Here is a 12,115-nt window from a genome sequence, read left to right on the forward strand (position 1 = left end):
TCCAATTTCAGACCTTTTAAGTATTTTTGTGTTTATTCCTTTCTATTATTTTTTTCAAACTTCAGAAAGAATGTTGACAAAGTTTAGAGGTGTCTACAAAATGCTTTAATAACATATGAACATGATTTATTTGGATTTTTCTTAAAGGTGCAAAAATTATCATTCGAAATCAAAACCAAATCTGTTTTGAGATAGAGTTGAGAAACTACTAGGCCTGTGATGATAACATGGGTTGGATAAAAACTGTTACCATGTAACTTCTAGAGGAAAACCAAGAGTTTTCTCTCTAGGTTTTAATTCTAAAAACCTTTTTTTTTGTTTCATTTCTTTTGGTGATTTTTTTTCTTCTGATTTTTAATTTTTCAAGTTTTTAATTTAAACTTAGAGAAAATCTGTAACTACATAGAGTCAAGTTGAGCCTTGCTGAGCAGGTGCCAGTGGAAAATGACTACTTGACTCCATTGAAAAACCTTCCCAGCAGTCAGTCTGGTTGTTTTAGCTGCATATTAACATGGCTCTCTTGCAGACTTGCTGTTGACCAGTGCTAACGCCAACCTCAGTCTAACAGACAAAGATGGCAACACTGCGCTTCATCTGGCTTGCAGAAATGTAAGTGCATAGCTTTAGTATTTGCTAATGTGACATGCTAACTTTAGTGCAATTGCTTTCTGTTTTGACATGAGTTTTTTGTAATTCAGTTTGTGTCCGACAGTATATATATATATAGAAAAAATAGACAAAAATTGGATAAAAAATTTTTCTTTTTGCTTATAAATGTATATATTTTTTGTCTTTGATTGTCATAACACTTAATGGCTGCGTGTTTCATCTGCTTTCTGCACAGCTCTCCTCCACGCTGACAGTCACAGATTCAGTAATCTTTCACTACACATGTGCATGCATTAGGAAAGCTGAAAAACACTCAGATTTATTTGGAAAAGAGTAATGTACTCGGCCTTTAAAGGAGTTACGCAAACTGTGCAGAGGAAAACGGGCTGTGATTTTTTAATTTAAAGCACAAAAACTGAGTTTTATGACACGAGTTTAGTCAGTTGTCCCCAAAACTGATCATTTAAAATGCTTTGACTGGGAGATTTAATGAGAAAATTGATGTGTTTTCACTCTGCTTATCTGAAGTGTCATTTTTTCCTCCTGACTTGTAGCATGTTCTGGTTTCAGGGGAAAGAAGACTGTGTGTTGTTGATCATGGAGAAGATGTCTGACTCTTCACTCATAAATGCCACAAATGCAGCACTGCAAACGTGAGTGTCTAAGAAGCTGGATAAAAATGAAGCTAAATGTATGAATTATCTACAAGGGATATATTACGAAATGCATTCTGTTTATTTTGATGTTGTATTAACAATACACATCATCTCGTGCTTTAGTAACTTTTGTAATCTAATACACTATTTGAAAGTAGCTCAACCTATATATCTGGCACCATGTTTTCATTCCTAACAGGAAGTCATTTTGGTTTTGAATGACTTGTATTGGCTAACAGGTTTTAGCTTTGCGCTACTCTGCGCCCTATGTGTTTGGCATGGTTGTGCGGGTTCGTGTGGATGAAAATTGAAACCAATCCCATGTGCATGATATCATGCTTTTTAAACAATATGGTGGAGATATTTGTTTTTATAAAAATATGTTTACATTTTGGACAAGGCTTTTGTCATACTACAACTTTATGTATTTTAGAGGAATGTTTGCAGGACAAATTGCTTTCACTGTAGATTTTATTTAGTGGTATCAGAGTGAAGGGGGATGAAAACATATGTATTACACATTGCTTTTAACTCTTTATCTGTAAATAGTCTCAATCACTCAATACTTTGTGTTTGTTTATGACATTATAATCCCAATAAAATGCAGTGAGGCTTGTGATTGTAAAAAGACAAAATGCTAAAAATGTTCACAAGGTGTAAATACTTTTGCGTGGCACACCACCAGGTTAGACTTTATATATTGCTAAAATGTGTAGGATTATGAATTTATAGAAAGTGTATATAAAACAAAACTTAAATGTTGTGGAATTGTCCCTGGTTTGGTGTGTCTGGAAGAGAAGTTACAAAGGGAAAAAGTTGTTTTCTTTCTGGCCTGGGCAGCAGCGTGATATGATCCATTGAAGCGATGTCAGTGTGAACCTGTCTGTCTCCGTCAGTCCGCTCCACCTGGCTGCCCGCAGCGGCCTGAAGAAGGCGGTCCAGGATCTGCTGTCCAGAGGAGCCAATGTCCAGACGGCCGATGAGAATGGTAGGATGACCAGCTTTCCGCCATCATTGCTGCTCTGCATGAACGCTTCTCTCTCCTGCAGCATGAACTGCGCTCGCTGTACTGCTGAGGGGTTTGGAAACGACTTTCTCTCTGCTCTGCAGATGCTCCACTTTTAACAGCAGCTCCCACTGGGTTGACGTGTCCATGTACATTACAGGCTTACACTGCAAGAGCACAACATTTTACTACCTGTTTTTGGTCGAGTTTCTAGTGAAAATTGAAGAGAAAACTAACTTATAAGTAACTTTTCAGCAAGATACAGGAGCTTGTTTTAAGTGAATAACTTCTTAATATTGATGAAAGAGTACGAGTTGCTCTGACAGATTATTTCACTTATAAGAAAAATATCTATCAGTGAAATAATCTACTAGTGGATCTAGTACTTTTTCATCAATATTAAGGAATTATTAGCTTAAAACAAGCTTTTATGGAAAGTTACTTATAAATTAGTTTAGTCTTACTACAAGTGTATTTAGATATTTGCACCAGAAACTATATCAAAATTACTTAAGATTTTGTGTTTTTTCAGGCAAAATTTATTGTACATTTTCTTTCTTTTTATAATTGTAGCAACTCTCCTATATTTCTGTCTCAGCTCTTTGAAAAGATTTTAACTAGGGATGCAATAATATAAAAAATTGGGTCGATATTAATATTGCCAATAAGTGATATACATCAATATCATAAACATTTCTAGTTCATTTTGATTTCATCAATGTGTCTTTGCTTCAGTTAAATTCCCCATAATCCTTTGGTGCATCACTGTCACTGTCACCCCTCCCGAACCAGATCAGATCAGTCACAAAATAGAAATATCGGGTGTTAATATCAGTGTAGTTTGATTTATAGGACCTGTATCGATATATTAATAACTGCCTGACTTCAGCCAATACCGATCTTATCCTTAATTTTAAAGCATCTCTTCTGGAGCGTATTGATTGCGAAAGCCAGGATGAATATTTTATAAGATTTTTGGCTCATAATAACCATTTTTCTTTCTAAAGGGTTGTGATACTAAATGCTTTCATTTGCATTCAGATGGTGGGAGCTGTGACTGAACGGTTCAGGTTGCCTGTCGACTTGCTGTGTCCTCTACTTAATACGTTTTCTGGTCAGGGCTGGTTGTCGCTGTTTTTAAAACCCAAATTGTCGATCAAAGTCCAAATCAACAGTTTGAATTCGGAACGGGAAAGAAAAACAGTCCAACCAGAGTTCAGTTTGAGATGCAAAACGCATTTTCTCGGTTCTGTTTTAAAATATATTTAGTGTTTCAAATATCTTTTTTTTTCATCTTTTATTTTTCTACTCACAATCTTCTGAGCTCCAAAACCAAAATTATTCTGGCGACATCAGGCGTTTGCTTCTTGAACGCACTTCCGACTTGATTGTTTGAAAAAATATTTGAAGTTTTTCATATTTTCTAGCAAAAGTACGAACAGCCTCTATGAAAACGAAAGTTAACTAAGACTGACAGACAAGTTCAAAAAGTGGCAAAAAACAAAAATGCCCGTCATCACACCGGAGATTCGACAAACAAATCTACCCCGTCCCTGGCGGGGTCTTCATCTCTTGAATGAATGGGAGGGTTTAAACGTTTCCAAAGTAATCGGAACATTTTCAAATATAAAAATTTATTACAGATTTCGGTTCCAAACTAACTTAACTATATTCTAGCAGCTCAAAGAAAAATGAAATTGATAGAACTTGTGATTTGGAAAAAAAATCAACATGAATGACCATAATGTCTAAGATTAATAATGACTGAGTTACCTATTGATTCAGTCAGGATTTAACACAGATGACTCTAACAAATGTTCAACTTTAATTATGATTTCCTGTTTGTAATTCAGCATGTTTCAGAAAATGTCGCCGTCCATGTTATGAAAAGACGGTTGGGCCTCTTCATAAGAGAGAAAACTTAGGTTTTAAAGCAAATGGCTGCTGATCAATTAATCATGAGTTGCTCATCTTTGGATCAGGTCATTAATCAATAACTCGCGTCCCTGGCTACAATCTGAAACCTTCTTTAGTGGTCCCTCAGTCCGTCCAGCCCTGACTGATTCTCGTTCCTGTCTTCAGTGTTCTCCCTTCTCTTTGCTCCACCTGTCAGCTGGCTGGAGACTAATGGAATGCTGCTCCATCTTTGTCTTCTGCTTCGCCTCCCTCGCTTCCTCCACATCTCCTTGTCTCCTTCCTCCTCCTCCTGCTCCTCTTCCTCTCTGCTCTGTCTCTCTGCCTCAGGTCTGACCCCTGCTCTGGCTTGTGCTCCTAGCAGAGAGGTGGCTGACTGTCTGGCTCTCATTCTGGCTACCATGATGCCTTTCTGCTCCCCTTGCAGCTCTGGAGCTCCCTCCCCAGGCTCCCTGCTGAGGCAGCTGCCCCACCAGGGGGGTAAAGGCGTGGCCGCCGGCCCTCGGGGACCCCGCAGCCCCAGGAACCCCTCGGGACCTTCCAGCGAGGGAACTACTGAGAACGACTCAGAGGACTCTGAAACGTTTTGATGATTCTTACCTCAAGCTGGTCACCCGGACTCCTCAGCAGAACGGCGCTCCTGCCAAGCAGAGTGGGACGTTGGTCAGCATGGAGCTCCAAGGGATTCAGTGTTACGGAAACAAGCAACTTTACAATCATCATTTACAGATATTACAAAATATATATATAAAATAATAATCTCAGAAAATAATTTCTAATTTATTCTTTAAATAATTTATAATAATTTCATTGGCTTTTCTTTTTCTTTTTCTAATGAATCATACTTGTCTGAATCTATTACAGACTAACATTTATTTTAAATCTTTTCTCCTAACATCCAGGTCTTGTTTAGCTGTTCTTGGGATTTTGTGAGAAACATGATCAACTTTTCACGCCTCATGAAAAAGTTAAATCAAAATTGAACCGTCTTGACTTTCAAGTTTTAGATTATTGAAAAAAAAATTATCGCTTAAAAAAAAAAAAGAGAAATGTATAAATCTGTTTGAAATAGAATGTCGATTGGTCATTGCACCATTATCTGTGTTTCCGCTGTAGGAGCTGCTTTCAGGTTCCTGGGGCTGTTCTGTGGCCAATCTCTGGGTTTTACATTGTCAATATTCAAACACATTCACTAACATCAGTCGAATATGAGAAGAAAAGAAGCTTGGTCTTCTCCTGTCAGGGCTTTATACTATTGTTTTGTGTTTTGAAATCCAAGCGAAAACAATTGTAACACCCTACAGTTCATTTAATTGTCAAATTTTAGGGCTAAAAGCCGAAAGCAAGCTTTAATTATTACAATTTTGTGAATATTACAAATTTCCCTCGAATCGGAGCGACTTTAGTTCTGTTTCACTAGCAACTAAAGCAATCAGCTGCTAAGGTTCAGGTTGGAGATCTTTCTACTCGTCTGCACAGGAAGACTTTAGTTCTTGTTACAACTTTACATACTTTTTAAGTGTAATTACTTCACAGTTAAAATTTTCTTCCTGAAAATAAAAACTTTTTAGTTTCATCCACCTGGTGGCTAAACGGAATGCCAGAATTGGAACAATTCATTTAAAATTTCTCTACAGTTTTACAGTTCTACACTGACTTTACTCAGCTTTGAAACTGTAAGTGCTATGAAAAAATCTGAAATCAATGAAATCATTCAGCTTTTTTTTCTTGGTTTGATTCTGGGCAATAAATGAATAACATACCGTGATAAACACTTGATCAATATCCTATACATCCAGTAGAATTTTCAAGCCTTTCATTGAGCTCCGGCTGAGAAGTGAGCAGCATTCTGGGGAATGTAGGCAGAGGAAAGGCTTTAGCTGGCCAGCGAAGCACAGTTGATGACATCAACAAACACACTTACTCTTTGGTTACCAAGCAAAAACCTATGAAATAACTTGCGCACCAGCAGTTTCATGTTTCACCCCTTTGTCTCACTGCTTAAATATAAAAATTAACAGCTTGCATTGCAAAGAGAAAAAGCTGGAGAGGAAATTGTGAATGGCACCAGTTTGGCAATATTTCACCTATTTAAGACCCCCCAAAAAATCATTAATTATTGATTAATATGAAACCCTTATATTGTGTCACATCTTTCAGTCCGACAGTGGAAACACAAACGGCTAACGGATGCAGTTTGGGAGCCGATAGCTGAAACGCATGTCAGTTTAAAAGCAATAAGACGACTTGCTTAACTTTCCTGAACATTCAGACTTGATTGAAATGAATATTAAGAAGTAGTATTTTTTTTAGTATTGGTTTTTTGTTAAACAGATGATGTAGTCCAGCTGTTACACAGTGAACCCTTGGGGCTCCACATCTTCACATTGCGCCTGCGGACGGTTCCTCTCCTCTGACTCGGAGCAGGACGTCCGGCGGCTCTTCTTTGTTTCTTCCCTGGACCGGCGCCTGCGGCCGGCCGGCTCGCTCAGTCCGCCAACAAGGAGAGCTCCATCAGGAACGGCTTCAGTGCCGGTCTGCACGCTTACACCGACTGACGCCGCAGTTGGTTCTTACGCTCTCGGGTGCTTCAGTGTAAACTAACCTCGGTACTTAGCATCTGCATGGCAAAGCCATGCTTCTCTAAGACAAGGTTTCTTTCTTCTTTTTTTTAAGCCATTTTAATTGTTTGTACACAATTAAGATTATTAAGAAATTCCAGTGTAGTTTTGAGTTTTTTAAAACTTGTACCAAATATTTGACTTCCATGCATAGATAATTCCCATGTACTGAAGGGTTACATGAGCAGGTACTTGTTGAAATGTTTTACCAGCTTAAAAGCACAAGTGTGGAGTTGGCTGTGTGGTTTGATGAAATGTGTCCAGAATGTGAATAGTACAGCCTCAATGAGAGGCTTGGTAGTTTAATGTTCACCAGGAGAAAGAGAGAGAACGGGTACATCTCAGTTCCACCAACAGAAAAAGTCACGCACATCATTGGATTCAACCCAAAATGAAAGTTTTTACAAGGTCTGACATAAATGTGTTACCAACTCTCAGTCTTTTGGAGTGAGACTGGAGGTTTTCCTGTTTCTCATGCTGCCCAGTCTGATCTCTCTCTAAATAAGTAAGTGCCTGTGTCCCTGCTCTGGTGAAGACTTTGATTTTCTAGTTGATTTTAGTTGAATTCTTTGGCAGCTAACAAAAATGCTACTCTGTGTTACAGTAAGCAACGTACGAGCTTCTTTGTTTGCCCGAATAAAATCCCATCACTCACCGCTTTTGCTAAAATATGTTTTCCTGAACAGAGAACGGTTTCCGTGACACAGAACCAGCTAATGGCAGCCAATGGCAGCCATTTTGTGAACACTGATAACTGCTTCAAACAAAACTCTTTGAAACAGTCTTATTGACACTGTCATCTGTTAGCCTACTTAGCATTAGCAACTAGATTTGGCCCAGCCACAAGATGCCAGCCATTTTGTTACACCAGCTAATGCTAGCCATATTGCAAAAATTGCGAATATTATCGCTGTTTTAAACAAAACACATAAACTGCTCTTAGCTTGCATAATATTATCAACTTGATTTGCCTCGACGAGAAGATGGGAGCCATTTTATTAAACAATCTAATATATTAATGTGAAACCCTGTCATGCCAACCAACTTTTTAAGGCCATTTTCTTTACCTATAGTCTACTGCAAGGAAATGCAATTCATTTAATATTAATATGAGCTAACAGAAGAGCATCTAGTTGTTAAATCTGGTTTTACAATCCGTCGTATTTCAGCAGAGTCATCTGGTCAAAACCGAAGTAAATGAGAATAGGGTGTAATGTTGAGATTTGAAAAAATATCCAACAGCAATAAGAATATTTGGGATTTGTTAAGATGTTGTCATCTTAAAAAAATCATTCAAAATACTTTCCTTAGAAAAATACTTTCCACAGAATTACGGGTATAATAACGATTCAGGATGAAGGTACTAGACTTCCAAAATAGCATAGTGACATTTCTTAGCAGATCTTAGTGTGTAAAGTCCTAAGAGTTCTTATATGGGAAACTCTTGTGTTTTCTAGCAGGAAATTCTTTATTCTGGTAGAAAACAGAATGTGATCCAAGTGAATCGCCTAAAATGTCTTCACCAGCAGATCTGTTGAGACAGGAGAAAGACGCGGTTGCTACCTGACTTTAATGTCTTCAAACTTTCAATGTTCTCCTTAAAGGTGAAAAGAAATTGACACCTGGGGAAAAAACAGCAGACAAACAAAATAACAATGATTAGCGTAGAACACCAGCTAAATGTCGGTATGGGCATTTTATTGGTTCAGATGCTGTGTGAACTGATTCGTTGAGGGATGTACCCGTCGATGGAACGCAGTATTTGTGCAGATGTGGACGAATTATGAGATGATCATGTACATTAATGCGTTTTGTTCCGCAGCCTCCTGCACTTTGACCTCTCCATGTGAACCACCCGGTTGTGCGCGTTTGCACACTTTACAATTCAGAGTTGCACGGTTTCCAGATTCCCAGAAAAAGACCAAAAGTCTCCTGTGGTAAAAATGTCTTCTTAGCTCAGTTCTTGGTGCGATTTATTAACTTCATCATGATGGTACAAATACTGCCAGCACTTAAATGTAATGTTACACAGGGCCTTGACCACTCCGCCCTCCTCCTCCTCCCCTTTTTCTTGTCCCCCCATTTGTCTGCATACCAGCAACGTGCCATCGTCTCCAACGTGTCCAGTGCCTTGATGTTGATTCACGTGGTTTGTTTTATAATATTTTCTATTTGTAAATTCCGGAAATTATTGTTATTATTATTTTTAAAGGATAGGTTCACCAAAAACTCCAAATAACTTGTATGTTCATAAAATTCACTTGAATACTTGAAGATTCTCTCGCCATGGGTTCACTGCTTTGGCTTTTTGTTGGTACTTCTCCATAAAACGAAGCCACACATTGGAAAACTTTACGATTTTAAAAATAATCTGCCTGTTTGGATCCGTAAAGAGGATATTTGAAATGCCTTGAGAAGAGATCGAGTTGCCATGAGAAAATCAAGTTATGCTAATGTGTGAACTTATCCTTTAATATGTGGAGAGACAGATTTTGCTTTGAACGAGAAAGTGTTTTTTTTTGTTGTTGTTTTTTTTCCCCACCTTCCTGTCTGGAGATTTTCCTTTGTTTAAATTTACTGCCAACATTTCTGATGAGATCAAATGAATCGGACATGTTGACCTGTCCTCTCTGCTGTTATCAAAACCCACATACCTGTACTTATAGGTCATAATAAACAAAGGAGATCTCCAGGTTTTTCTTTAAAGTTGTGTGTGTGTGTGCGTGTGTGTGTATGTTGGCTTTAGGTACTGATATGAAAACGACTAGTCACAGCTTTGTACGAAACACTTCCTGTAACAGATGGTTGAAGTTTGGGTTCAAACAATTATGAACTGATAAGCACAGATGGTGAACAAGCACAGTGAGTTTCTGCCTGAGATAGAGTCTGACCACCAGTATTATTATTCTTATTACTATTATTATTATTATGATGATGACTGGACAAGAAGAAAAAGCTTAGGCAGGCCTGACACTCTCCATTGTCGTGTGTCTGATGATTTTCATGCCAGTTCCTGATGCAGTATGACATGCTGAGGGCTGTTTGTCAGCAACCTTTCTTTTATAGAAGCTGTACAAATAAAACTAAAACCTGTTTGAACTTTTTGTGCGACAGTTATTTATTTCTCACTAATTTCTGAGCCGCCTGTACACACTGCTGTAAACACTGTCCTATTGAGGCCTTCACAAGAAGCTTGCAAAAGTAATAAAGCGAAATAACAGAAGGTGGACCATTTCTACAGCCTGGAAGGAATGGTGGCCAAAATGCATGCTGAGCAGGAGAAAAGTAAGGCCCTCCAACACGAACTGGATGAACTGAAGATTTCATACGAGAAGCTGAGATCTCAGTGTGAAGGAGGCGTTGCGTTGGTGAGGCAGGAGACCGAGGAACCAACCGAACGGAGAGACGAAAAGGACAATAAGACGAAAGAAATGTCCCAAAAAATCACATTTCTGATTGACAATGTTGAAGGATGAATTAAATGAAGCCAAAAGTTCATACAGAGAACTGAGTTCTAGCAGCGAAAGAGAGGTTTCAGGACTCAGGTAAGAACTTAACCTGCTTCACATTTTATACAAAGATCTAGAGGCTAAATACAAAAAACATCTCAAGGATTTAAAGCACGAGGCTGAAACGAACCAGCACCAGATTCGACAGGACAAAATCTCTCTTTCAATGGAACAGAAACAAAACATCAACAAAATAAACTATAGTGCACTGGAAGAACGATTTGAAAAGCTCAATTTCCAAATTTGATCTAGAGAAATTAGAGGAGGACAAGGCCCTTCTGCACAAGCTGGGAGCAGAGAATGCCGTCCTCTGACAAAAAACCGAGAAAGAAATTAGGTCCCTGCAAGAGAGCAAGAAGATTTTGAACAAACAGTTAAAGAACTCAAATGGTCATACACCGAGTTCAAACGTAACTTTGAATCTGACGTTGCTGGACTGAAGCAGAGCATAGAAGGACAACGGCAGGAGGCGAGACAGCAGAAAGAGACCAATTTAGAAAGAGAGAGAAAATCAGCAGATAATCAGCAGCCTTAGAGCTGAAAATGACGAGATCTACGAGAAAATGTCAAAAGATTGCGATTGTTCAAAAGAGGGAGAAGACGACACAAGAATTGGATGAGCTTCATGTTTTATATGCAGATCTGAGGAATAAATATGAGCAAGAGGTTGAACTATACCAGAACCAAATACACAAGGAACAGATGGAACTTTCGAAAGTAAAAGAAGAAAATATTAGACTTGAGAGAAACCAATCAGAGATGGAGGAACAACTTGAAAAATTACAGCTGGAGTTGAGAGAACAGAGAAAAGGTCATTTGGAGACACTAGAGCAGGACATTGAGAGCAGAGAAAGAAGAACATGTTTTACCAGAGGAGGAGGAGGAAGATTCACACAGACACAACGAGCAGCTTAATGATTTAACCCAAGATCTTTCCACAGAAGTCCCAGTAGAAATCTTACCAGATGCAGAAACAACACAAGAGGCCAGGATTTGTCTAGAAAACATGCAGGAGGATTTGGGCCATTCTGATGTTCAGACCACAGAGGATGATAAAAAGACACCAACATGTTCATTTTGGAAAATAATTAGAATTATGTTAGGATTTAAAAAATCAAAAAAGAAATCAAAATAGTGGCAGCAAGAAAGAAGGATGATTTAGATATTTATATAATGAAAATAGGTGCAAGAGAAGAATCGCGGCCAAATACTTTCTCATTGATACTATGTCAAACACGTGCAGGTTGGATCCTGTGTTTTTCCCCCATTGATAAAATAGAAATTAGGTCCCTTCCCCACCCAATTGGAAAAAACGTGGGCAGCGCGGTGTCTGCCCACGTTGGTATCTAATTGTAATGGAATACTATCTCATTACAATGTGATAGTATTCATTGTAATGAGATAGTATACAATGAGATAGTATTACTATCTCATTGTAATACTATCTCATTACAATGAGATAGTATCCCATTACAATGGGATTACAATGGGTATCTAATTGAAATAATGAGAAACTATCATTACAATGAGATAGTATCTCATTATTTCGAGAGTGAGATAATATATCATTATGTAAGAAACAGGCTTCCATATAAAGGAAATAAATTTTGAAAAAAATCCCCACTTTTTTTCTATTACAAAGTTCTGCCGCTAGGATGACATGGGGGGGATTTTTAGCTGTGATGACATCAGTTTATTTTGCAAAACTAATGAAACACACTTTTCTCGCATCACACGAGTTCCATGATCAACAACTGGATGTTGCCACTGCACAAGTCACGAAAAAGAAAATAGGAAGTA

The 12,115-nt window shown here is 38.2% G+C and overlaps 1 protein-coding gene across 3 annotated transcripts in view; it reads left to right on the forward strand.

The window, feature by feature from the left end:
- The window catches only part of ankrd44 (ankyrin repeat domain 44), a 35,916-nt gene extending 26,011 nt beyond the window's left edge, over positions 1-9,905 (forward strand). For 2 of the 3 annotated variants that reach the window (XM_055059871.1, XM_055059872.1), the window contains exons 25-28: positions 527-609; positions 1,180-1,262; positions 2,162-2,253; positions 4,516-9,905. In XM_055059871.1, the coding sequence (XP_054915846.1) occupies positions 527-609; positions 1,180-1,262; positions 2,162-2,253; positions 4,516-4,775 (518 nt within the window). In that variant the 3' untranslated portion in view covers positions 4,776-9,905. The remainder of the gene's footprint in view (positions 1-526; positions 610-1,179; positions 1,263-2,161; positions 2,254-4,515) is intronic. The other variant, XM_055059873.1, reaches the window with a different exon arrangement.
- The last annotated feature ends 2,210 nt before the right edge of the window (positions 9,906-12,115 follow it).

The sequence above is a fragment of the Poeciliopsis prolifica genome, unplaced genomic scaffold (assembly GCF_027474105.1).
Source record: "Poeciliopsis prolifica strain line A6 unplaced genomic scaffold, Auburn_PproV2 SCAFFOLD056, whole genome shotgun sequence".
Lineage (NCBI taxonomy): Eukaryota > Metazoa > Chordata > Actinopteri > Cyprinodontiformes > Poeciliidae > Poeciliopsis > Poeciliopsis prolifica.